Raw genomic sequence first — 26,985 nt, forward strand, 5'->3', positions numbered from 1 at the left:
ATGTGTTGGGAGTCTTGGCCTGACGTTGGCCGGCCGTCCAGGTAAGTGCCTGTGTCCTGAGGAGCCTTCTGGAAGGTAGGCAGGCCAGCTGGCAGGCAGCACAAAATCACACCAAGCGGAGTCCTCTGCATTGGCAGCTTGGGCGTCAGCCCGGACCCCCAGCGACCACCCCTCTGGAGCAGCGCTCCCCTCTCACTTGGCGCACCGCACGCTGGAGACCCGCTCCCTGGAACAGGAGGCCTGTGTGACCTACAAGTGTCTTGAAGAGGTTCACGCACCATTTCCAGGGCCTCCCTGAGGATGCCTGAAGACTCTGAAGACACGAGGCAGACAGAAGCGACGACCCCACAGGATGCTCTTCCATCCCATCTTCCTGAGAAATCTTAAAATCATCGTGGGCGAATGCTGCGTTAATGGCATTTTCGATCAGTATGCTTCTGTATTTGAAAGTAAATTCCATGCGCGCTTCTTTCTCATTCCCCTCTGTCGCCTGTAAGGCACGTCCGCCAGAGCCCCTGTGTGCACACGTTTGCTCGATACAGGGCGTGCCTGGTGGCAAAGTTTCCTCCTAGCATTCTGGCCAGTGATGTTGGCAGGTTTTCAGGCCGGGCAACAGGCCCAGTTGCAGGAGCTAGAGGGTGGGTCCCCCAGTTGCCATCTGTGCCCCGTTTGCAGGCCGTGGGAGGTTTGGGGGAGACGGTACATGTGAGGTGCCCAGGGTCTGCACAGAGGAGTGCTCGACAGAGACTGGCCAGCGTTAACTGTTGCCTTGGCCTCTTCCTTCCTCGTGAATCTCGGGGTCTCGTTGTCAAAAGGCAGTTGCTTCCACTGGGCCCCTGAGAGTGACTTTACCCTGAAATGTCCGTGACATTTAAAGTTGCACATGTTCATGTGGCTGCTAGAGCCACTGGCCTGTTTCATCCTGGTCTGAGCCTCGTTGCTCGGCAAAGGAGGGCATCCAGCCGGGTCCTTCCCCGTTCCCTTGGCAACCTGGAGGCCACGTGGCTCCCTGAGCAAGGTGAGACTTGGTGTCCTGTGAGGGGAGCTGTTTCCCTGGTCTGTAAACAGAGGGACCGTCCAGAGGTGTCCCGAGAAAGTGGCCCTGCCGGCGGTGCTGGCTGTTGGCCACTCTGAAGACTGGCGTTGCACGCTGGGCTCTGGACTAAAGCTTGCCCAGCCTGTCCCTCGGCCTTCTTCTCCCCAAACATAACCTCTGTGGAACCAGCCACGGCTTCTTTCCTCTGGGCTGTAATAGTGCGTGGACTCCGGGTACGGTGACGTGTGCCTTTGCAGCATCCAGACTTCATTCTTGCTCCCAGGGAGCATGGCACGGGGACGGCTCCACTGACGGGCCGGGAAGGAGTGCGGGCTGCGGACTGGGTCCCTGGGCTCTGCCGTCAGAGTGAGCGCTCAGAGACAGTGCAGAGCAAGCGTGCAGGCTCTCAGGAAGGGACTTGCCAGCTGGATACGAGGATCCGCATGGGCTGGCATCCTTAGGCCAGATTTTACGTGCTGGTGTCTGTGGCGGGAATTCTCCAGGGGACAACCCGTCTTCTAGAAAGAGACAGGGGCAAGGCGGCTTAGGGGGCGTGCCTCTCCACTGTCCCAGCCACAAGGAGTCGATTTCCTCTCCAAGCTGGGATAGGCCTCCTACCTGAGGTGTCCTCTTTCTTCCGAGACACAGTCCAGAGCTCGCGTCGGATTGCAGAGGCCTCTGACGCGGGGAAGTCCTTAGAAATGTTGACTTCACTAAGAATGCTTCATTTGTACTTGTGTTTTAGAACACACAGTCCAAGCAGAAATGATACACTAGATTTGAAGATGGAGATCGTTTGGCTTTCGGACCCCCCCATGTGTGCGTTATGGTGCGGTGTGGACTCCGTGCCCTGAGGGTTGGTCCTATCCTCTCCCTCTCTTTTGGCACAGAACTTATTCATATCCGGCAGAAATAGAACAATTTTAGCATCTCCCCTCCCTGCCCTGCTACACTCAGCTTTCCAATTATCTTAGCTTTTTAGGATATTTTCAAACAGTAGAGGGAAAAGAATAAAATGAGCCTCTGCGAGGAGACCATGTCCAGCCTCAACAGCACTCCGCAGTGTGCCAGTTTCCAGAACCTCTACCGGCACAACTCTTTTTTTTGCTTGTTGGTTCACTTGGGTGGGGGCCCCGGGGAGTCTCTGAAGCCAGTCCAGACCTGCGTCATTTCTGCATGGCTCTCACCAACAGGAATGTGGTCTTCACCACACCTAACAGTTCACAAGATAACTCTCCAGCGTCTATTTCTCAGCCTTAACCGGCTGTGCCTCTTAAAGCATATGTGCTGGTTTGGTTTGGTTTTAAGATTTTTATTTATTTACTTATTTATTTGAGAGAGAGTGCGCATGACCAGGGGGAGGGAGAGGGAGAAGCGGGCTCCCTGCCAATGCGGGGCTCGATCCCAGGACCCTGAGATTATGACCTGAGCCAAAGGCAGAGGCTTAACCCGCTGAGCCCCCCAGGCACCCATGGAACGCTTACATTTTTAAATGTTTCATCACGACCACTGCTTGTGGTGACGTACATGAGCAGTTCCGAGGGCCCTCATGCCCCTGGTGCGTGGACAGGCCGCTGGCCCCGACTCCGCCCCCTCCCTGTCGTCACCTCTGTCTAAATGCCTTGTGCAGCACAGCCCACCCCTGGACCCCATTAGGAACCCTCAACAGGGACCTTTTGTGTCAGCAGACCTCCCTCATCAGGATCTCAGCTGTGTTGAGGACAAGTCAGATGACAGGATCTTTTTTTTTTTTAAGAGTTTATTCATTAGAGAGAGTGCGCACACGCACACAAGCAGGGGGAGCAGCAAGGAGAGGGAGAGGGAGAAGCAGGCTCCCCACTGAGCGTGGAGCCCAACATGGGGCTCGACCCCAGGACCCCGGGATCATGACCTGAGCCAAAGGCGGACACCCAACCAGCTGAGCCTTCCAGGCGCCCGAGCAGCTTATTTCTGTTTAAGTCTTAGAGACACTTAGAATGAAAGCCACATCGCCCCATCCGTATTTCAGACGTTGGGCACTGCTGGGCCCCATTTGTGTACAGAGGCACGTTCCCTGCCTACCACATACACACTGGCGGAGCATGGTGTCAGCCCTGCGAGGGGAGACCCTGGCTTGCTCACGGTGCTGGAGGTGGAGGGAGGCCCTCTCTGCCTCTGGCTGTCCCCGGAGCCGCAGAGCTTGCTTCCCCTGCCAGGCCTTCTTAGTGGCCTCAGCCCTCTTTCGAAATAGTGTCTTCCTCTTCTCGTTAACCACACCCATTTCTGTGCCATCTGGGCGGCTCCAAGCGCAGGGACAGCTCTGGTCCCGTGTGCTCCCTGCACCTGGGCAGTCTCCAGACTCAATCCCACGTCCTGCGGCCTGGGCCATCCTGCCTCTTCGTTCCATGCTTGTGAGAGACAACCCCCTCGTTTCGTGTAAGAGAGCCAGATAGGCAGGGGAAAAGCACATTTCGGTGATGTCGTCCCTTGGTGGTGCTTGGCTTCCCCCATCAGCAGTACCTCAGCCGCGGTGACCAGTGTGTGTGGAGGTACCCAGTAGGCAGGGTACCTTCCCTAGCGGCTGCAGGGTGCTGGTAGGGAGCCAGAGTTCACGGCCGCAGGGTGCAGGGAACAGGAGGCGGTTTGCAGCCCAAGGCTGTGCGGTCGGAGCGCAGGGGCGAGGGGCTGCGGGGAGACGTGCTGGGGCAGGGACTTTGTGCACACTGGCCTGGCTGCCACCTCTCAGCCCCGGGGCCGCAGGTCAGGCTCTCCTAGAGGGGGCTGTGATGAGCCAAGCCCTAAGCCGTCTGAAGGGCTTAGCTCTTGGCTCTGCCGCCCTTGAGGGTTGGGAAGAAGGCCTCTACACCACATTGTTGTGACTCCCAGGGTCAGGTTTTCTTGGCACCTGCGGGGACTGTGCTACAGGCGTGGGAGGACCTGAGGCCACCAGACAGCCCCCCCAAGGTCCTCTCTGGCAAGGTGTGAAGGGGCCGCCATCCTTCATCTCGAGCAGAGGCTGGGAGCAGCGGTCACGGTCAGGTCGCACAGGACAGAGCCGAGGCAGCTTTCCTTTGCTCGTGTTGGGGGGTGGCTGAGGTTCCGCTCGTGCGCCCACACGGAGGGAAAGTGGCAGAGGTTGTCTGAAGATGTTTCCTCCCCTGTGCAGTGCTGGGCCTTCAACGCGATGGTGTCACTGTGAGCAAGGGGTACCCAGGCAGAACCTCCAATTTTAACTGCTTGCGGTAGAGACGACTCCGCGGCAACAAGTCAGGCAGACCCGGACCCCAGGCCACTGCCAGTCCCTGCGTCCCAGAGGCGTTCTGGGCCGGTTGCAGCCCTGCCTGGACGGAGGGGTAAGAGCCACACGGTGGGACATTGGGGCGGCACATAGGGCATTTTCAGGGAAGGCCACGACCCAGCAGTTGGCATGAGGGCACATGGGCGGGTGTGGAGACTGTCCAGTGCAGCCTTCTTGTGTGCAGCAGGGACACGGGACGCAGAGCCACGCACCATGGCTGGACTGCTGGGCTCAGTGACCTGAACGCAGTGCAGAGCTTCTGGCACACCTTCTATGTGGGAGGAGCCCGTGTGCGGGGCGCTGGGGAGAACAGGAGCCTCAAAGCGGCCCCCAGCGGCCCACGTGCCACCAGTGACCACCCTCCGCTTGAGGAGCTGCTCCCATCAGTCCATTCAACTGAATTAGCCTGAAGCAGCCGAACCCTTGCTCCAGAATGGCCACGGGCCACTTCCCACCGTGGCGCTCGTGCTGGTGGTGGCGAGGAAGCACTGTCGGTACCAGGACTTAACCAGTGGTCGTTCGTCAGGTGCTGGGGTCCGACCCAGACCCATATTCCCTCGGCCTTGTGCTGGCTTTTGCGCCCAGGGATTGGTCCAGTCCAGAGGCTGCCTTACCCACCCCTCAGGCTGGCTTTACGTCAGGGCCTTGGCAGGGTGCCGCCAGAGGGCGGTGGTGGCATCAGGTGACCTGCCAGGCCAAGGTGCTCCATGCAGGCAGGTAGGGCCGAGTGGACAGGAGGAGACGGGGTGGTCAGCCCAGAAGCCAGCGGCGTGGAGTCGGTGGCTGGAGTAGAGCTCAGTAGCCCGGGGTGGAGCATCCTCAGCTCCCGGAGCAGCTCCACATGCCCTGTGGCTGCATGTCACGGTATGGTGAGGTGTGTGGGTACGGGGGGTTCCTCCGCTTGCCACGGGGATCTGGTACACATGCAGCTGGAGCGGCTTCCCTGGCCCAGCCCGTGAGAGGCAGGCACGCCGCCGCCTTGTGCTCATGTGCCTGGGGCCCTGAGGTCAGGCTCGCCAGCCGCCACATCAGACACACCCTGGGCCTTCAGGCAGGTGACAGGGCTCGGGATGGTGTATTTGCTGCCCTTCTGACACTGCAGCGCTCTGTGAACGGCGGGGAACCTGGCCCCGAGGCGCTGTGACCTGCTGACAGTACCTGAGGGCAGAGTGCTCTTGCCCCACCGCCCGCTCCCACGTCCACCGCGCCCACTGGCGCCAGCGCCCTTTCCAGGTGGGGGGGGGGCGCCTCTGCATTCCAGAGGTCAGGGGTGTCTACAGCTGACACCCGACCTGGCACCGCGCCTGACGCAGCACCTGCCTGACTTTCGAAGGGCTTCCTCCGCTCAGAGTGGAGACGGGGTGTGACAGCCAGGAGAGTACCTTATGGTTGCGGGAGGTCTGGGGATGTGAACGTGATGGCTTTTGGAACAGAGCTTTGCAGACTATAGGTGGATATTTTCATTTATCTGAAATTCAGAGTAAGAATTCTGGTGTTTTTTGGGTTTTTTTGTTTTTTTTTTGTTTTATTTTTCTGGTGTATTTTGGATCAGAATACTCTACCTGTTTATACTCAGAACTTACCGTGTTTTGGTGAGGTCGTTTCGGCAACAAGTGATGGTCTTAGCCCCACTCGTGGGAGGGGGTGGCAGGCCCACACCTCCGCTGATGGCTGTCCCCTCTTCCCTTGTGGCCTGTGGCCTGGCTGTGGCTGACTGTCCAGTCCTGTCTCTGCCAGGTCACCCTGTCCTGCAGGGCTCATGGCACTGGCTGCCCCTGAGGTGCCATCTTCTTCCACGTCCGCCCCGTGCTGCTCCAAAGTCCCACACTCACTCATGCCCCTGCCTTTCCTGAGAGAGGGGCTCCTGGTGGCCGTCCCTCTGTCCCCAAACTTGAAAGCTGGCTGCGTAGAGGCGGCCTCAAGCGGGTTTCCCTGGAACTGAACTGTCCCAGAGCACTGCCAGGGTACATCGTGGGTGCCTTTGGGAAAACCGTTCCCGTGCGGGCAGAACATCACAGGAACCCTCCCATCCTGCTAGACCCCCGGGGCAAGTGCCTTCTCTTGTCCTCCTTTCAGGCCACCACTCCCTCTCCAGCGGTGACAGAGGACGGAGTGTCCGTTAATAGCCACTGCTAGGTTCAAGGGCAGGCAGCGGGACAGAGCGTTTCCTTGGTGGGTTAGTTGTGCACCAGCGGCAGATGGAGATTGGCGACGGGGTGTCTGGACCCTTGGCGTGAGTCTGGTGGTTGGGGATTGTGTTGCACGGCTGTGTGGTGGGGCTGGGAATCCCACCCGGCTCGGCCTGACACAGAAGGCCACTCTCTGGGCCCAAGTACTGCAGCCCCAGACCGCAGCCAGTGTCGGCTGTGCCTTGTTGGTCGAGCGCGTTCCGGAGATGGGGCCGGATGTGCTGCTGGCATCTGCGCTGAGAAGTCACCCTGCCGGCAGGTCCCTGGGCTTCTTTCCCTGTCTGCTTTGTCACCGCAGTTACTGCTCAAGCACAGGTCATCATGCCACAGGGTTGAGGTGTCCAGAGAAGAGGAGCGAGTTTGGCTCAGAGAGAAAGGCACGTGTGCCGTTTGCATGTGCACACATGCACACAGGGTTTTCTCAGTAAGACACCTGTGGCGGCCACGATGGCACAACGGCCTCACATTGCCAGGCTCAAGGAGCAGATGGGCAGGGATAGCCGTCCTCTTCTGGAAGCTTCCTCCTCTCAGAGGGAGGGGCTCCCCTGACCGGCCCCTCGCGGTCACCACTCTACTGAGTGCAGCAGCGGCGAGCACGCAGGTCTGAGAACCGGCTGCCGAGGTGTGTGCTGGCAAGGGCTGCGCTACTCGGACAGGAAGCCCTCTCCGGGCAGTGCCGAGGCCCCGTGTTCCCCCATGTTCGGGGGCCAGGGGTGAGGAATAGAGGGAGAGAGGGAGACAGAGGCACCTTGGGGAGTGGAAACCACTGGAAGGATGGGAGCGTCTGTGTGGGTTGGGGAGGCCTGCTGCCAAAATGTGACCTTCGCTTGCCGTGACTTTCCAGCCAGCTCTGGTGAGGGCTGACGGCTGTTGAAACGTGCCCGTCTCAGGGTGTAGGGCCGTGGGTGTGCACACGAACAGACACGCCGCCCTGGACTCCCGCTTGCAGAGATCCGCGTGTGAAAGCCTCCCAGGTCTTGGTGGCAGGGGGCTCGCTGCTTCTATGGGGACAGCTCACTGGAGGGCAGGTGCCCAGCCTGGCCGGGGATGGGGGGTGAGTGACGGGAACCGGGCGCACATTCCCGCCGGTGTCGTCCTACTGGCTCCCTCCTCTGCAGGACTGGTGTGAACCAGTTTCTTCTGCCTCCAGCACCAGCCGTGCGTTTGTCCTCAGCCAATTGGAAATCACCTGGAGTTTTATTCCGAGCACAAAAGAAGGTCAGAGAGAGGAGGCCCGATGGTGGTGATTGTCCTTCCCCACCCCCGCTTTCTGGGGCGGGCTAGATGGGGCCCCTGCCGCTGTTGTCTCCTGGCCGTGCCCTCCCCATCTGCTGGAGAGGGCTTTCATTTCTGCATTTCCTTGGCAGGGTGGGCAGGTGAGCGAAGCTGTTGATGGGAGGGATGCCCACTGTCCTGTGTCCCTGCGGCCGTCCCTGTGGCCTGGCTGTCCCAGCACCCTGGGCAACACGCCGTTGGCTTTTAAGCCTCACTGCCACCTCGGAGGGGCTCCTTCTGGGCCAGGCCCTCGGTCATGGGAGGCCTGGACGGAGGCCAGGGAGAGCCCTGGGCCAGAGCCACTCCCCAGATGCAGGGGCTTACTCAGATGTGCTGCGCAAGCCCCACAGGGTCAAAAGGATGTGGGGTTCCAGGGTGTTAGCTCGTTGTGTTCTCATCCTGAACCAGGTGGGAGCTGGGGGGCAGCCTTCCTTTCCCTTCCCCCATTCGGGAGGCCTCTCTTTCCTTCCAGTAACGAAGGCAGCTGTCTTCCCGGGTGGACACGCTTTCACCCGTGTCAGAGGCAGGCCAGGCTGTCGGGGGAGGGGGCCAGGGATGGCCTGGGCCCCCAGGTCCTGGATCGTCGTGGGTGCCCCAGCTGTCAGGTTTCGTGCGGCACAGGGGGCTGTACGTCAGCGTGAAGGCAGGTGCCAGGAGAGAGCCCTGCGGCCCGTCTACTATCAGCTGACACTCTGCAAATGAGCTGGAAAAGTGAAAGCAGTAAAAACTTGACTAACAAGTTAAAACATTTTACAATTGTTATCCAGACACAAAGGCACATAAAGTGTGCAATTCCGTATTGGACGGTCATCCCACTAATGGTTTGATTTTTGAGAATGATCTTTTCTGAATACAAAAGGAGGAAGTTCTCATAGAATGATCTAAATGTTTTGCCTGGCTCCCTCCAAAGCAGTTATAGGGAGAGACCAGACTGCGCCACAGGAGGCAATGCACCAGGCCTTCGCTGGTGACAGGCTTGTGATCGGTCACTCGGGCCCGGAACAGCTGAACAAAGCCTGCCTGAGAAAGCAAGAAGGCGGTGAGGACCCGCGCTGTGGCATCAGTCGCATACGGTTCACCAGTGCGGTGCCCACCAAGCGCCGGCCCAGCTGCTCTGGATGGCATCCTGGTGGCTCGTCCTGGGATGGCGAGCACAGAAGTCAGCGATGTTGGTCCCGGGTCCAAATCATACTCTTGGAGGAAGCTCAGACACTGAGGGAAGACATCTTTCCTACGTCCGAACTTGCTGGTTTCCGATAGTGCTCTTCCCAGAGGAATGTCCCTCAGCCTTCATCTCTCTGAGCTCAGAAGCACATTTTTGTTGTTGTTGTTTTTTTTTTTTTTTTTTTTTTTTTGAGAGAGAGAGCACAAGTAGGCAGAGAGAGAGAGAGGGAAGCAGGCTCCCTGCTGAGCAGAGAGCCCAATGTGGGACTCGATTCCAGGACCCTGAGATCATGACCTGAGCCGAAGGCAGCAGCCTAACCCACTGAGCCACCCAGACACCCCCAGAAGCACGTTTTTGAGACCTCACATCTTTGCATGAGGTGACAAACTGCCATAGTTCGCGGTATTTCTGTAAATCGCAAATGGGACCTTCTGAGCATAGAATACTGAGGACAGAAGGACAGACAGAACCAGGATCGCGGTAGCACGAGGCGGTTGGGAGCAGTGGTCACCCTGGTGATGCTCTCACTGCCGACAGGTTACAGTCTGGGTGTCCTTAACCATGTGTTTCGCTCTCAACAGACCTGTGAGGATTATTCGGGGCTGTCCTCTCCTCACGGGACGGAGCACAGGAAGTTGGGTGACTCACCCATGTGTCGGAGCTGAGATCCCAAGTTCTGTCCCCAAGCACATGCCCCTGGTGGCCCCTAAGTGGCCCTCCTGAGTTAGGGGCGAGGCTGCCTCCCCAGCGGCCAGTGAGGGAGCACGGCAGCCTTCCACATTCAAGCCCTGCACGCCTTCCAGGGGCCTCATTCTGTCTTGCACTTGGGAACACAAGCACAAGCAAGGCCAGCCCAGGCCCCCCAACACTGCGCCCAGCCTCTGGGTTTGGAGAGACACTTGGAAGGTTCGGCCCTCAGATGGTCCTGTTGGGGCAGCTGCAGACCCGCAGACAAGGGCCAGGAGCGCCGGTCTTCCAGATAGCTGGGCCGGGGCAGATGGGCTAGGAAGGCCTCTGTTCCCCTGCCTCCTGGCCGCCCACGGTGGAAGCAGTTTGTATGGCTCTGGAGTGGTGCAGCCTTGGGCCTGTGGGGTTTCGATGGCAGGGCCGCCTCGCATCGTCTGCATTTTAGGGCCGGGGGAAAGGGGGCATCCCGGGGGCCCCACCCTGCAGGGGTGCAGTCAGGCTGTTCGATTAGGAGTGAGTCAGCCCAGCCAGCCTGCCAGTGAGCAGATATAGCGGGGACGTGGCTTGCCTGCCAGGAACACTGCTCTTTGGGACTAAAAATGAGTCCTATGTCCTAAGTGAGCCATGGGGTAACGCAAGTTCCTTCTTTGTCTTCAGTCATGGGACATTTTTTTCCGAAACACCAATGCTGGAGCACCGCCGGGCACCGCCTACCAGAGCCCGCTCCCCCTGAGCCTAGGCTCCCTGTCTGCCGTGGCACGAGCGCAGCCGCTGGTGGACACACAGCCCAACGTGGACAAGCTGGTGGAGGACCACCTGGCTGTGCAGTCTCTCATCAGAGCCTACCAGGTAAGGCTGCACCCGCCGGCTGGCAATGCCCCAGTGACGTGTCCTGGAGCCAGCGCGCTGTACCTGCCCGGGAGCCCAGGGAGGCAGGAACAAACCATGCCCAGAGCAGAGGAGCCAGGGACAGCCAGCCTGCCCCTGCTCAAGCACGTCCTTGCCGCCCATAGCCCCTGCCCTGCAGATAGCTCCTGTTTCTTTCCATAAGTTGACAAGAAAAATTCGTGGGCAGGAAAAAACGGTCCTTGCCAGGGTCTCGAGGGGCCTGCTGCTCACCGGGAGAGAGCAGGGACTGGCAGGGGTGCGCCCCCTTCTCAGTCGCCAGCACCCACATATGACAAGAGGAAATGAATCTGTGGCGTTTGGGACAGAAGCAGAGCCCGTGGGTGCGTGAGTGGGGGTGAGGGGCAGGCTGGTGTCCCGGAGCCTTCCAGTTAGCAGTCCGCGCCATCAGAGCTGGTGGGCAGGACACACAGGGCTCCCCCGACTTTTCTCAACCCGGCAGGGAGGAGCCCAGAGTTCAGACCGGAACACCGGTTCTGAGAGACGCTCTGAGGACAGGAGAAGTGAGGTCTGGGGGGGGGTCCCTTCCACGGTCCCGGGGCACCTGGGCTCCCTTGCCGCCTCCTATTCCGTGGATCACATGGAGTTCTTGTCTCTTCTGGGCGCATTTCCAGGAGATGCCATGGATCAGTGCAGGTGGCACAGGGCCGGGCAGTGGGTCCTGGCGAGTCGACAGACACCCCGAGCCATGTGGCCGGCACGGCCCTCTGCTCTGGAGTGTTGCTCAGGGGGCATTTCTGGAGGAAGGAGGCGCATTTGGTGGCTTCTCACCGTTGCCTGGCTTGCGTAGCCTTGTTAACTTCATGCAGTCCCAGGTCCCCTTCAGCACCACCAGCTCTCACACTGCTGTCAGAGTCCTGGGTCAGGTAGCCAACGCTTGAAGTTGGGTGGGATTGTCTTCCTCTTTCTTCTTAGTTCAGATCAGATGCCGAAGCCTCCGTGCCCCTCAGGGCGGCCTGTGCTCCCGTCCTTGGGGGCACTGGTGTGCTGAACCACATGGCCCCACATGGGCGTCAGCCCCCAGCGGGCCCTGCTTGGTTTATCCAGGGAAACTCAAGGATTCCCCGAACTGCCAAGTGCACTGTGACCCGAGTTTATCTCTGTTTACAAGCACAAGAGCACTTTCCCGATAAAATATTTGAAGGTTTTTTTTAACTGATTTTGTTATTTTGGGTTAAGGTTTGACCAAGTGTGACTCCCCCCCCCCCCCCCCACAGCCCGCGGGTCCTGCTTAACCACTGCTTGTGTTATTGCTTCCAGGTCAGGGGTCACCACATTGCAAAACTTGATCCTCTCGGAATTAGTTGTGTAAATTTTGATGATGCTCCAGTAACTGTTTCTTCAAACGTGGGTGAGAATTAATCTGTAAATGCTAATTTTAATGTAATTTTACTTTTTTTTACCCCTTCCCTCTTTTTTTTCTCCTGTCCTTTTGTGTGTGTCCCCCTCCCTCGCTGGCCCGTCCGTAGATACGAGGGCACCATGTAGCACAGCTGGACCCCCTGGGGATTTTGGACGCCGATCTGGACTCGTCCGTGCCCGCTGACATTATCTCCTCCACAGACAAACTTGGTGAGGGTCTGGGAGCGGCCAGCGCCGCGCTGCTTAGCTGCTCCGGTCACAGCGGTGACGGCCAGGACATCCTCAGACGGAAGGGAGAGGCTCTTAAGTTTCCTTCATTCTGATCACTTGAAATTTAGCGGGTTTGGGGCAAGTTACTTTTATCCCAGCTTTTCACCCAGACTCTGTGAGCTCAATTGTCTTGAGTCTCAAAATTGGAGAGTACAACTCGGGGCAGACCTGGTTTGTGGCACCAAGAGATGACCTCCCGGGCAGGCAGGTCACATGATGTGCCAGAGGCCGGCTCTGCCGGCTCGGTTTCCAAATCCCAGTGTGGCACAGCCTCTGCCCGACGCGGCCTCGCTCCGGACTGTCGTCACGTGCAGTGCTCTTGGTGCACGGCACGGCCTGCCTTTAACGGGCGAGTTCCAGAGTGTGCTGTGCACTGGGTGTTGATTCCCAAACGCTGGTGATCACACTGAGGAAGGAAACTTTGGAAGGCGTCCCGGCGCGGGGAGGTGCGTGGCACTCGGGCAGTTGCTGCCCTGTGTCCCCGCTACCTCCTCTGCTGCCCCAAAGCACACACAGGCGCGGCTGGGCTCACCCTGCGGTTGCTTTCTCAAGTTAATCTGCTCTCGGTCACCGTGCCGCTAACCTGTGCTGAGATGACTGATCCGCAAATGGCCAGGTGTCCACCAGAAGCACCGTGCATGCTAATAAAACTCACGATTGCCTACCTGCCTAATGCTGCTCTCCGGGAGGGGACAGAACTTGCCTCCTCGAGCACTGGTCTCTAACCTTCTGTGAGGCCCCAGCACCCCGTAGACGTCACTGGGCTGTGGTGTGGGTGGTCAGGCTCCATCCAGGTAAGGCGAGGTTTCAGACAGCGTTAGCTCCAGGGTCCGTGTTAGCTAGCAGTCTGTCCCTGCTGCCTTCACTGGAGGAGCACTGCTGGGGGCTTCCAGGGCTGCATCCCCTCACTTCCTCCTCCCCGTGCAGCCCCGGCAGCACTCCAGCCCCATGCGACCTGTGCTCGCCTGTCCTGAAGCCCCTCGGCGCCCCCCCCCCAAGGTGTTGAAGCTGGGGCCTTTCTCCAGAGAGGGGTGAGGGCCTCCGGCACCACGACACGGCGAGGCATTCCGACAGGAAGGGGGCACAGCTGGTAGGGGGCAGCCTGTCCTGCCCCGGACTACAGTACCGCAGCGGCGCCTCCGTTACGGTGGGTGCCGCTCTGGTGGTTCTGCGCTTCACTCGAACGTCAGGAAGTGGGGTGTGAAGCTCTGCTCTGTCCCGCGTTGCGACTAGTTAGGGCAGGACAGGCCCGCAGCCCGCAGGCACCGGCAGAGTTGCTCAGAGGGCCCCCGACGCTCCCAGCCCGGCTGGTCTGTGCAGGCTGGGCCGCCTGGCTGTGCCGCAGTGTCCCTGTCCTGGCGCCGGTCGAGGGCAGAGGCAGGAGTGGGAGCAGGGCCTCTGTCATCTTCCCACTTCGCTCCCGGCCACCGTGGCCTCACTCTCCTAGAGTAGTGTCCCCGGGCATTTGTGGTGCACCAGGACAGCCACACAGATGTGGCCCCAGAACCCCCTGGGCTCCTTTGAGGAAGAGATGCTGCCTGTCCTGGCCAGGAGCAAGTCAGGGGGCAGCCCCTGCTCCGCAGAGGGAAGCGCAATTTCATCCTGAGAATTTGAAATCGTTGTGATGAGTTCTTTCTTGAGGTGTAAAAAATGGAAATAATGAACCTACAGGAAAGTTATCTTGAATTGTGTCACTTTTGGTGCATGCACGTCTTCAGGAAAACAGCCGGCCCGGCGCGCCCACTGCTCATGCACGTGGGCACTTCTGGGTGCTTCCATGCCCCTCGCCTCCTCCAGGCCACGGGCCTGGCCTCAGAGCCAGCTCCCTTGGCAGGAACCCCGGCTCAGGATGTGTCGCACCTCCTTGTCTGTAAGGCTGTTTGAGAATCGAACTCCTTAGAACAGTGCCTGGAGCTTCCCAAGCTCCACAGAGCTGTGAGCTAGTGCGATTACGAACAGTCTTTCGAGCTAGGTAGCTGCCAGGCTGTCTGGTAATGAGGTGAATTCAGAAACTGAGGAATGGAGCAAGCAGCCTGGGGCCACCCCAGAGTTGGTTTTGGTGAGAGAGCCCCAGAGTTGGGGCTAGAGCAGGGTAGCCTATGTGTCTGCGTGGAGCCTGAGTCCCCCTCGTGCCTCCTGTGGGCTAGCCTTCCCTTCTCCCTGGGGGTGCGGGCACAGTTTCTTCATCCTCTTGTGGGGAGCCCAGGCTGGGGAGATGCTCTCTCCGCACACGTCTGAGAGCATGCTGTGCTGCTGGAGAAGCAGGTGGGTGGGAGGCAGCTGTGGGCAGGCATGTGAGCCCAGCGCTAGGCGGCCGGCTGTCTTCAGGGCCACAGATGCTGGTCTGCAGTTCGAGCAGGGCTGTGTGCTCTCAGGTGTTTACATGAAGTAGATCGTGTGAAGTAGTTACCGTTAAGCTCTTGGCCTTTGGTTTAGAGAGGGTTGGGAATTGCAGAACTAGAGTCCCTACCGTAATGTCACACGCGTCCTCCTGGCCCCCGAAGTAATGGATGGAGAGAGAACTCACAGGCAGGTTCTTACCTGTCACGGCAGACTCGGCGGGTGTGCAGGGCTCCTGGATGGCTGGGATGCTGGGGTCACCAGCAGATGCACACGCAGAAATACCGCCTGCCACCAGTGTGGCAGAAACCTTCAGGACTGATGATTGCAATTGAGACTTTAAGTTTAAACCAGCGTATGTGCAGTTTCTCAACTGGCCCAGGATTGGGTGGATGATCACTAGCGATGGGGCGCCTTTTTCCTAGGATGTGTTTTGTCAGTAGCCAGCTTCCGGCTGGGCCCCAGAAACGTGGCCTCGGATCTGTACCCTGTTTTCCTGTCAAACCCACACCCATGGAGGAGGGTGGGGAGCACGGACTCGAGATGCCTGGGCACACATTCCTCCTAGCATCCCTCGGGAGGTCCAGATAGGTTCAGGTTTCCTAGCAAGGCCTACCTGGTTGGCCCTAAATTAGGGTCAGGGTATGGGTCTCGATGGAAAGCTCCAGACAGAGAGTCCCGAGGGGTCGGGGTCATTGCCGTCTTCACCACAAACAAACTGGATGTAGTCACACCTGTGTCGTGTGCAGGCTGGCACGCTCGTTTTGCTCACATGAGAGGGAGCTGAGCCACCACCACCCTTCACTGGTCTGGGACGTGCAGAAAGGTCCCATTGACCTGTCATCTGTGTCCCGCGTTCACATGCGGCGTGTGAATTAGACTCCAGCTTTGATGTCCTGGCATTTGTGGTCTGGGTAGATGCGTGCTGCACCACGGTGACAGAGGTCACAGCCCTTTAGCGTGATGTGAGGTTTCCACACACAGGGGAGCCTGGAACAGATTTTATAGATCACAGGGAGGAAACCCGGGTACCCCGGGACACCGAGGAGCTCCAGGGGCTCGCTCTGTGGCTGCACTGGCTCTCCTTTGCTGGTCTGGGGCTCCTGGTCAAGTGCACTTCCCGAGACACCTCTGTCTCTGTGAGCGCTGTGTCTGGGTAACAACAGCGTGTGCACCTTCATGCTCACTGTCCTCTGAGCTGTCGGGCAGTCGTCCCATCACAGCACCGTGGCAGGTAGCGTTTAAGAGTGAGAAGTCCGGAATGTGGTGAGAGTTACCAAAACACAACACAGAGACAGGAAGTGAGCAAATATACTACTGAAGAAACAGGGCCGATGGGTGTGCTGGGCACAGGGCTGCCACAAAGTTGTAAATGCCTAAAACTTGTAAAAGAACGAAAAACCGAACAGGAGAAAAACAGAAAAGCTCCGTATCTGTGAAGCACAATAGAACAAGGTGTGCCTGTGGCACGGGGCCGACTCCGAAGCCAAAAATCCTAGCACCACTCTGACCACGTCTGTGGGTTAGCTCGTACCGGCATGGCTGGGGCTGTGCTGTCCTGCTGTCCTTTCAGAGCTCTTCGTGTCTGCCACAGCCACTTCTGCCTTGACATCTGGGGAGAATAACCAAGAATAGAGTTGATCATTAGCTTTCCTAATTTCGGAGCAGTTCACTTGACATCTGTGGGCTGCCGTGTGCTGGGGGCCAGGCTCATGCTGAGCCAAGGTCAGAGGAGTCATGTCATGGGGAGGCGTCCTCCCGGACGCCCAGGCAGCCCGGGGCTACCGTGGTCGAATCCCACCTGCTCATGTCTCCAGCAGTGTCATGTGCGCGTCAGGGAGGAACGTGTGGGTTGCAGGGATCCCCGTGTGCTCTCTGCAGTCGACACACATGCACTGAGTGTTCCTGTCTTCTGTTAGTTCTGCCAGGAAGTACAGATCAGAATGAAAGCATCCACCAGTACCTGGAGTGAACGGACGTCAGCATTTCCGGACATTGCACGTGTGGCCTGTCGAGTTTCTAACAGATAGGGCTTGCTGGCAGGTCCTGTTGGGGCCAGGTGTGGTCCTCTGTCTTGGTTCTGAGGACTGAAGGAGAGAAAGGAACATTCTTTCTTTTTGCCCTTAAGCAAAGCGTCCATACTTCTGTGCGGGGAACTTGGTTGATCTGTTGTCTTAAGAGCCACCAGTTCTGCAGTCCTTGCTGTGTGCTGCTGTCCCCACAGGAGACAGGGAGGGCTTGCCCACACAGAGCAGGAGACTCTGCACTCCTGGTGGCCGTGAGCACGCCCCCCACCGCTCAGCCGCCAGTCCTTTCATGCTCTGCCACCACAACCCTCTCCAACCCCAGCCCCCAGGCTCATGCTCCCGAGGCACCAGGGACAGGAGAAGGAAAGTGCTTTGTGTGCCCAGATGAACACCCTGGCTTTCACCAGTGGCCCAGAAGGCATCCAGGAATGGTACAGGGCCCTGAAACATTTGCCGCAGTAGGACCATGGGCAGCCCTCAGGCGGTTCTGCGCAGCTGAGCTCCCTCCTGGTTCTACCTTGTCACTGAGGGGGGACTAAGGACCCACCTCTGTCCTTCAGAGCCCATCAGAATCCAGACGGGGTTAGGGTCTGGTCCATTCCCTGCTGCTTTGGTTCTGAGGACGGTCTGCTGGAAATTAGGCCTTTCCGTTTTAGTCCTCTGGTTTTGTCACCCCACAGCGGGCTAGGTGGGTGGGTTCAACTCCCCAGGAGAGTGCTGTGTCAGCCCTTCCTTCAGAACGGGGAGGCGAGGAAGTCTTCCCTGTGCAGGAAGCAGCCTTTCCCTCCTGTGGGCTCACCTCATTCCAGCTGTTTCTGAGCAGCTCCCACATGTACCCAGTCACTGTCAGCCCCCTAAGCCCCACCCTGTTCCCCTTCAGTGTCTGTCTGTGTGGCGGTGTCTGTGTCCCCCCCACCTCGTGACCACGGTGACGGTGCAGGGTTGGGATGTCCAGGTCTTGAACTAACTCTCGCTGTCTTTTTCCTTCTGCGCTCACCCACGCCACCTCACTCTGCCTCTCAGACCTTGCAGTGTTCAAGGAACGACTCCGAATGCTAACAGTAGGAGGTAGGAAAATAACGCGCCCTTCACCTTTCCAGAGCTGAGGACCTCATTTGAGCAGGATGCGCAACTTTTCCCAGCATGCCATTTGGGGAAAGTTGACTGTTACTCGTCCTCACGTGCGTTGTCCTGTCACTCCGCTGTCACCCAGTAGGGGGCGCCACTTCTGTGTCGTTTCTGTTCCCGTCCATTCTCACCTCCCGTGGGTCTCCCCGCTGCTTTGCTGAGCTTGTCTCCAGCGCAGGCTACCTGGAGCTCCTGCCCATCCGGCGGGGCGGAGGCCACACGGCGTCTGCATGTCGGCACACCCTCTCCTCCACCTTCCGTGCTGTGCCTTCCACTGGGCTCTGGATTCTTTCTGGTTCTGTTTCTGGGGCATTTGGGACGAGATTCTCTATTGATCTCCCCATGTTTGAAGGACGACTGAAGTACTAATAGAAACTTACTTTATGAAGTAAGGAATCCTCAGTGACCCGTGGTTCTGGGCAAAACACTCGAAGAATCCAGAGTGAGGGCTGGGGTCCATCTGCCTGTTGTCACGCCCCGGCGGCCAGTCTTCCTTCCATGCCACATGGCCCTGGGCACTTCTCTTTTTCCTCCATCTCACCACAGCTGTGAGACCCTAGTTTTGGTGACACTTTCTGTTTCACAGTCATTGTGGATTCATATGCAATTGTAAGAATTCGCAGGGATCCTCGTGCCTTGAGGCTGCTCCCATGATGGTAACATCTTGTAAACCACAGCTCATCCCACTAGGGTGCTGGCCAGGCCAGCTGGGGCCTTCCTGTAGCCTTCCTCAGCCAACCCGTCTCCCCTCCATCCTCCTCCCATTCAGCTCCGGCAACCACCATCCTGGGCTCCGTTTCTGGAGCATTTTTGGCACTGCAAGGACGTTATGCAGATGGGACCATAGTGTGTAACATTTGGGAACTGGCAATTTTCAATCAACCCAATTTTTCTGGGGTTCAAGCCCGGTGGGTTTGTAACACTGGTTTGTCCCTTTTTGCTGAGCAGAACCCTCCTCGTGGGTGTCCCACACGTCACTGTTCACTCAAGGACCTTGGCATTATTCCCCTCCTTTGGCTAATAGGATCTTTTGCTGGGCAAAATTTTAAATTCTGATGGAGTCTGTTTTGTCAGTTTTCCCTTTTATGGATTGTGTTTTTGTTATCAAACCTAAGAATCCAATGATTTTCGTCTACGAATTTTTCTCTTTTTTTTTTTAATGAATTTATTTATTTTAGAGGGAAAGTGTATGTGGGGGGAGGGGCCGAGGGAGAGAGAAGATCCACACTGAGTGCAGAGCCCATAGCCCAACGGCGGACTCTGTCTCACAACCCGGAGATCATGACCTCTGCTGAAATCCCACTGGTCACTTACCCTTCTTAGCCACCCAGGCACCCACCTATGTATTTTTCTAATGGTTCTCCAGTTTTTGCATTTTACATTTAAATTTATGATCCATTTTGAGCTAATTTCTGTATAAAACCTGAATTTTAGGTCGAGGGGGTTTTTTTGTTGGTTTTGGGGGAGTTTTTAGCTATGGATGTCCGGTTTCCCCAACACCTAGAAAGTTTGTCTTCCCTCAGCTGAATTGCTTTTGCATTTTTGTCAAAAGTCAATTGGATTGACTTGCACCAATCTGTTCCTGGATTCTTGATCCTTTCCTATAGTCTCTGTGTCTGTTCCCCAACCACCATAACTCTCTTGGTTACCGTAACTACTGAGCTTTATTTTCCTGCTTCGGAACTGTTGTGGCTGTTCTAGGGCCTTTCTCTTGCAGATGAGTTTGAGAGAAGGCTTGTCTGTTCACACAACAAGTTGCTGACATTTTTGGTGACAGCAGTGCTAAATCTACAGATCCTTTTAAGAGAACTGGCGTGTTTATTCCTTTGCCTCCCAATCCATGAACGTGGTATGCCTCACTGTTTATTTAGATCGTTTTTTATTTCTTTCACCAGTTTTTTGTAGTTTTCAATGTGTAAATCCTGTAAGTGTTGTGTTAGATTTATACCCAAGATTCTTTTTAATTTTAGTGTCTACATATCATTACTAATATCTAGAAATACAGTGGATTTTTGTGTTCATGTTGTATCCTGTAGCCTTACTGAGCTCACTTACTCCAGGAGTTTTTTTTTTTTTTTTTTTGGTAGGTTCTGTAGAATTTTTTGTGTAGACGATCATGTCATCTAACAAGAGGAACAATTATTTCTTCCTTTTTAACCTGTGTTGCTGTTATTCCCTTTTCATGCCTAATTGCCCTGGGGAGAATCTTGAACACTGTTGAGTAAGAATGCTGAGAATGTACATCTTTACCTTGTTTCTGATCTAAGGGGGAAAGCTCTCAGTCTTTCATCACCAATTTAGTATTAGCTATAGATTTTTTTATAGATGTTCTTTATCAAGTTGACAAAGTTCCCTTCTATTCATAACTTTTTGCTGGTTTTTACTTTGAAGAAGTGTGAAAATATTCTGCATTTGTTGACACAGATGACTTTTCTTTAACGTGTTAGTATGGCGGATTACACGGATTGATTTTCAAATATTGAACCAACCTTGTATCACTGTAATAAACTTCACTTGGTCACGGTACTGAATTCTTTTTAAATATTGCTGCAACTACATATTTCCTGCATCTATATTAATGAGGGATGTTGGTCTGTAATTTTCTTTTTTCATCTGTATTTGCCATTCATATCAAGGTAGTTCTAGCCTCATAAAATGAATTATTGTTGTTGGAGTTTTTTTTCCTTCTTTGTTTTCTATGTTGAAAGAGATTATGAGGAGCTAGTGTTAATTATTCTTGAAGCATTTGGTAGATTTCAACAAGACCACACAGGTGTTTCTTTCTCAGAAGCTTTTTATTTAGAAATTCAATGTCCTTAATGGTTGTAGAGCTATTGCAAATTGTTTCATACTGGGTCGAATAATGGCTGTTTGTATTGTTCTCCGAATGCTGTGTTTCATCTGACTTGTCACATGTACTTACAGAGAGTGGTTCATAGGATTCCATTAGTATCTTGTTGATATCTGCGGGGTCTGTATTGCTATCCTGTTTTGTTCCTGATACTTGTAAATTGTGTCTCTGTTAGTGTTTTGTTTAAGATTTTATTTATTTAGGGGTGCCTGGGTGGCTCAGTGGGTTAAAGCCTCTGCCTTTCGCTCAGGTCATGGTCCCAGGGTCCTGGGATCGAGCCCTGCATCGGGCTCTCTGCTTGGCAGGGAGCTTGCTTCCTCCTCCTCTCTCTCTCTGCCTGCCTCTCTCCCTACTTGTGATCTCTATCTGTCAAATAAATAAATAAAATCTTTAAAAAAAAAAAAAGATTTTATTTATTTAGAGAGAGGGAGAGAGTGCGCATGTCTGTTGCACATGTGCGGGGAGGGGCAGAGGGAGAAGGCGACTTCTACTCCGTGCTAAGCATGGAGCCTGACCCAGAGCTGATCTCACAACTGACTCTTGGCTGAAGCCAAGAGTCAGCCGTTTATATGACCGAGCCACTCGGGCACCCCGAGGCTTTGCCTCTTCTATAATGTGTGTGTTTACTGCTGAGATTTCCTTCTGGGAACTGCTTTAGCTGTGACACAGATTTTGGTATCATATTTTCATTTTCATTCAGTTCGGTGTGTTGACACCCTGTAATACTTCCTCCATCATCCATGGATCTTTCAGGAGTGTGTAGTTTCATTTCCAGTAATTTGGAGATTTTCCTTTTATCTGTCTTACTGATTTCTAGTCTAATTCCATTTTGGTTAGAGAATGAGCTCTTTATGATTTCGGTTCTGCTAAACTTGTCGAGGAGTTTTTATGGCCCAGGAATTTTCTGTCTTCGCATATGCGCCACGGGCACTTGGGAAGAAGGTGTACTCTGCTGTGGTTGGGTCCGGTGTTCCGTAAATTCCCGTTAGAGCTTGCTGGTCGGTGGTTGTTGACTCCTATATCCTTGGCGAGTTTTTGTTTACTCTTTCAATGAATTCTCAAGAGAGAAAAGTTGAAGTCTCCAACTATACCTGTGGGTTTCTCTATTTCTCCTTTTTTCCCCCCTTTTTTAAGGTTTTATTTATATATTTGACAGAGAGAGCCAGAGAGTACGAGCAGAGGGAATGGCAGAAGGAAAGGTAGAAGCAGACTCCCCACTGAGCAGGGAGCCCAATACGGTGCCCCAGTCTCAGGCCCCTGGGATCATGACCTGAGCCAAAGGCAGATGATTAACCATCTGAGCCCCCCAGGCACCCCTGTGTGTTCTCCTTCCTGTCCTCAGTTTTTGGTTCACATTATTTGTAGTTCCATCATTGGGTGCATGCACAGCTAGGATTCCTGTCTTCCAGGTGGATTGACCTATCATCATGTAATGCTGTTCCCTGTGCTCTGATGTCTACTGTATCTGATAATAATACAGCTACCTCTGCTTTTGGTTGTGTTTACATTTTTATTTTTTTCTATCCTTTTACTTTTAATCTGTCTATGTCATTATATTTGAAGTGGATTTCTTGTAGACAAGCATCTAGTGAGGTCCTTTTTTATTTTTTTTAATCCATTTTGCCAGTCTCTGTCTTCTAGTTGGTATATTTAGATCACTTATATTTAATGTAATTGTTGATATGCTGGGGCTTAAGTCTAATATCTTGTTCTTTATTTTCTGTTTATTCTCTTTTGATTTCTCTGTTCTCTTTCTCCTGACTTCAGATGGGTTTTTAAGCCTATATTTTAGAATTTCAATTTTATTTTTATATAGTATTTTTGGTCATATTTTTGTGTTTTTAGTAGTTGTTTTCAGCCTTTTTTGTGCTTGTCTAGGTGTGATATTCTTTATCTACAGTTCTTCACAATCTACTGGTATGCGGTTTTATGAGTTCAAATGAAGTGTAGACAGTGTAACTCTCTCTCTATCCCTTCACTGTCTTCATTTAAAATAAAATTGTCTTAAATATTTTCTCTACATGTTTAGAACCACATCAGACAGTGGCATAAGTTTGGCCTCAACCATCAGCCCTAAGAAGACCCAGGAGGAGAAGGGAAGTCTGCTTTATTAACCTGTCCTTTTTATTCCATGTTCTTCCTCCCTAATGTCTAAGATCCCTTCTGATGTCACTTCCTTTCTCTGTAGAGAATTTTCTGTAGCCATTCCTGTAAGTGACAGACTCTTTCCATTCCCTGCAACTGAGAATGCCTCCATCTCCCCTTCGTTCCTAAAGGGCATCATCCCCGGACACGGGGCTCTGGAAAAGTGTGCACCCGTGTTCGCCTGCACCCCGGCTCCTGATGAGAAACCCTCTGACTTCAAGTGGTTTCTCCCTCCTTTTACTCTGGCTGCTTTCAAGATTTTTTCTTTGTCTTTAATTTTGAGCTGTGTAATTGTGCCATGTTTTGGTGTGGTTTTCTTTGGGTTTCTCCTGGGGGTTCACCCTGCTTCTTCGATTTGTGGGTTGAAGTCTCTGGCCATATTTTAGGCATTTCAGCCATTATTTTCCAGGTCCCTTTTTTCATCTTCCCTCTCCCTCCTCCCCTTCTGGGATTCTTGTGCACAAACATGAAGGCTTTTGTTTTACATTCCATGTCCCCAAGGCTTCATTTCTCTCTGTTCAGATTGGTTCATCTCTATTGTTCTGTCTTCAGGGTCCTTGGTCCTCTGACCCCTGCCTCTGCCCTCAATCCCACCTGCCCGGCTTTAATTCAGGTGATTACATTTTGCAGTTTCAAGACTTTCCCATTTGGTCCTTTCTGCATCTTCAGTTTTGGAAATAGCGGTTGCCCACTGTTCCTGTCATGTTCTGAGTGCTCACTGAAGTGTCCGAGGACGGCTCCCAGAGAGCCCCGAGCGGGTAGTTCCAGTGTCCGTGCTGCTTGGAGCTGGGTCTGTTGGTTTTCTTTCCCCTTTCAGTCTGAGTGATTCCTGGTTCTTGTTGTGAGGGATTCTTTTATGGAAACGGGATGTATGGGTATTATCAGACTTGGAATCATACCCCGATGTCTGTTACAGCAGGGCCTGTCTAAACACTAGCATGGGAGGGAGGGGCCCTGGTGCCCACGGACTCTGATGATGCTGAGATGGGGAGGTGGGCTGGTGCCTCCCCTCCTGGAGGGAGCAAAGTCTGGGCTCCGTCTTGGGCCTTCCCTGAAACCCCGGGATGGAGCCGGACGCTGGAGTGCCTCGCAGCCTGCAGGGGTGTGGCTGGGCTGTAGCGTGTACTGCGTGTTTGGGCAGAATAGAGCGGTCATTGTCTGAATTCTCGGCCCTGCTCAGCTGCCCCTCTCCTGACCCTTTCGAGAGAGTGGCTTTCGCTGGGGCTCTTTTTGTCTGTATCTGGAAGAGTTCTCAGGTTGCTTGTTCTTTGCCCCAAGTTTGGGATCTGGGAGCCCAGAAGGAGATCTGGGGGCCTCGTTGGCTGCTCAGCCTTCTTCTGCACCATGTTTGTTTTACCTCTGGTGTCTGGGCTTTGTAGTTGCAGTTTGTGGGGCACAGTTAGGAATGCATCTGCTCCACCCTCCCGGAAAAAAAGAAAGTCAGTTTCTTCTGTGACTGAAGAACGTTAGCCGCAGGGCTGGCCGTTCAGAGCCTCACCAGGACAGCCCCAGGCTGGTCGGTGCAGACTGACAGGGATAAGGAGCCGCGCACGTGCTGGGTGGGTCCTGCCATGCTGAGGTTCTCCGGATCAGCGCATTCCCAACAGAGTATGCATGACTGTTCTCATCATCCAGAAAAAATGCCCCCCATGTGATCCTGGCTGTCCTCCGTAAATACCACCAGCCAGCCGGTGAGCGCCCGGAGCCTCTGCAGACCTGTGTGGTGGCCCGTCCTCATTCTGGGTAGAATAGCAGCAGAAAAGGGGTGCGTGCCTTTCCCCAAGCCACTGCTGCTGACACCACCCCCACATGAAAAAGCCAGCCAGGTTCCATTTGTTTCAAGAAAGCCAAAAGGGTTTGGGAAATAGAATTTGCTTTTAAGACTTAAGAAATGTGTGTAAAGTGTTAAATGCATTAGGTCTATGGTCCCCATGGCAGCTTGGATGGGAACACCTGGACTTTCCTGGTGCCCCCCATGACCGGTGACCTTGACAGGGGTGTTTGCCCTGGAGTGGGGCCTGCAGATACGAGACCTCCTGGGTTCTGCCTGCCACAGCCCGAGGCCGGCTCCCGGCCCTTCTGGTCCATCGCCGTTTAGGCCAAAACTGGGACAGAGTGTGACCTTGGCAGCTGGGTATCCCGGGTCACGGCCTGCTGGCGTCCAGCACGTTGGTGTGACCCCCGCCGGCATGAGCTCTCAGGGTTGGCGGGAGCCCAGTCTGCTCTGTCGCCCAGCAGTCCTCTAAGCCTCTTCCCCATGACAGTCACTGTGACAGGAAACAAAACCATCGTGCCCGAGAAGGAGCCCTTCACCCGCATTTGGGTCCATTCAAGATCCACTCTCAGAGGAGGTGCCTGCGTAGGGAGCACTGCGGGAAATGCTGGTGACTAGTCAGTGGATGTGTGTTAGCGGGGGCCGGGGGGCCCACCGAGTACTCCCTGCAGGACAGGTGCAGACGGGCAGTTCAGAGAGGGGGTGGCCATCACCCCAGCCTCCGCCCCCGGCTGCCATCCCGTCCTCACACAGGACGCAGGGCTCCACCATGCCAGCTCCTCAGTCTCTGCCTGCGCTCCTTCCTGAACTACTTCTCCTTTGCTCTCCGATCCACTTACCAGTGCCTTCCAAGTCGAATCTGTGTGTCTGGGACCTCGCAGTACATCTGTTTCTGAATCAGGAATGCTTGGTGCTCAGGACTGACACGTGTAACACGAATTTACTCTTGTTTAGCTACGGTGCTGGCAATATTCTCAGCTTCTGTTTGTTGTTCAAGTGTGTGTTTCTGGCTGTAACTATTACTTATTTTCATGTATATTAGAGATTTTTATGATTTTTTTCTCTTCTCTTTTCTCTCCTCTGGGGAATCCTTTCCCTTTTCCATAAACCATGGCCTCCGTGTGGCTGTGCCCGTCTCTCCTCACCCCTGCAGGGTTCTACGGCCTGGACGAGTCTGACCTGGACAAGGTCTTCCACCTGCCCACCACCACGTTCATCGGGGGGCAGGAGTCAGCGCTTCCTCTGCGGGAGATCATCCGGCGGCTGGAGGTGAGCGCGGCGGCGGGCACGGCGGTGGCCTGCGCTTGCTGGAGTCTGTGTTGACGGGGCTTCCCGACAGGGTAGTCATTTTTCATGGGACTCTCTCATTTGAAAAAGTGTAAGAAACAGGAGCTTTTTTGCTCTATTGTAGGTAAAAATTCATGCTTTTTATTTTTACCGTCCACCACAAAGGAGAGAAAGTGTCTCTGTGTGTTTTGGTCCCATGGGAGCTTATCTCCGGCTTGGAGGTTCCCGGCACCTGTGCTCTGTCAGCCGGGACCGGGCGTCTTGGGCCACGGCTGTAGCGGGACTCCCCACTCCAGACAGAGGTCTGTCTGCTCGCCCGCCCTTCTGCTGTTTTCTTCTTTCCTTTCTCCTTTCGGGACCTGTGTTGCGTGGAGCCGTGTTACAGGGCTCCGCTGCCAGCCACCTGTGTGCAGTCCCTCATCCATAGAGGGTGGGGGGGGTCAGTGCCCACGCTGCCCAGTAACACACAACAGAGGAAACAAGAACTCTGGAACGGGACTCCCCAGAAGGGATCGTGCCATCGCCCGGCGTGCTGCGGGGCACACACACTCTGGATCGCGGGCGGCACCTCGCATTTCCTGGCAAGCCCCAGTTGCACGACTCCCAGTAGCGGGGCTCTCTGAGCTGGGCATCAGCACTGTAGCTCACACTCCAATCCGGGACTCGAGGGTTGATGAAGGGGGACCTGCTGCAGCCAGTGGAGTCTGGTCAGAATGCTCCCATTGCTGGCATCACTCGTGGCTGTGGTGGCTTAGAAAAGTCTGAGTGTCTGTTGGGGACCGTCTTTAACTTGTGACAAGCGTCCCAGGGTGTCAGTATTTCAGCTTGGCCCTCATCACTTCCCCACAGGCTGTTGGGGAAATGAGGACACTCGGAGACCTTGTGCCAACATGAGGGTGTGGACATGGGGAGGGGTGGGCATCAGGGAGCGGTGTGGGCCTCGGGGAGGGATGGGGAGGGGTGTGGGTGTGGGTGTTGGGGAGGCCCAGGGAGGGGTGTGGACTTCAGGAAGGGCTGGGGAGGGGTGGGCAGGATTACCCAATGGACCTACCTAGGACCAGCGTCATCCTTATCCTCCCTTCGCACTGGCCTCACCACTGACAGCAGTGTCTAGACCCGCTCTGTCCAGTGTGGCCAGCAACCCTGTGGGGCCGCTGAGTTCTGGAAGCGTGCAGAATATCTGAGTGACTTAAGTACCAGAGAGAGAATGTTTTGATACATTGACCAAATAGAGTCTGAGAGTTCGTTCATTCATATTAGAAAAAT

General features: G+C 55.0%; 1 protein-coding gene across 7 annotated transcripts in view; it reads left to right on the plus strand.

Annotated features, from left to right (window-relative positions):
• OGDH (oxoglutarate dehydrogenase) overlaps positions 1 to 26,985 on the plus strand; it is a 53,102-nt gene that overhangs the window by 11,019 nt on the left and 15,098 nt on the right. For 4 of the 7 annotated variants that reach the window (XM_046020882.1, XM_046020883.1, XM_046020884.1 and 1 more), the window contains 4 exons: positions 10,287 to 10,478; positions 12,005 to 12,107; positions 17,558 to 17,602; positions 25,586 to 25,701. In XM_046020882.1, coding sequence (XP_045876838.1) covers positions 10,287 to 10,478; positions 12,005 to 12,107; positions 17,558 to 17,602; positions 25,586 to 25,701 — 456 coding nt within the window. Of the gene's footprint in view, positions 1 to 10,286; positions 10,479 to 11,795; positions 11,887 to 12,004; positions 12,108 to 17,557; positions 17,603 to 25,585; positions 25,702 to 26,985 lie in introns of all 7 variants that reach the window. The other 3 variants (XM_046020886.1, XM_046020888.1, XM_046020887.1) reach the window with 3 other exon arrangements.

The sequence above is a fragment of the Meles meles genome, chromosome 10 (assembly GCF_922984935.1).
Source record: "Meles meles chromosome 10, mMelMel3.1 paternal haplotype, whole genome shotgun sequence".
NCBI classification, from domain to species: domain Eukaryota; kingdom Metazoa; phylum Chordata; class Mammalia; order Carnivora; family Mustelidae; genus Meles; species Meles meles.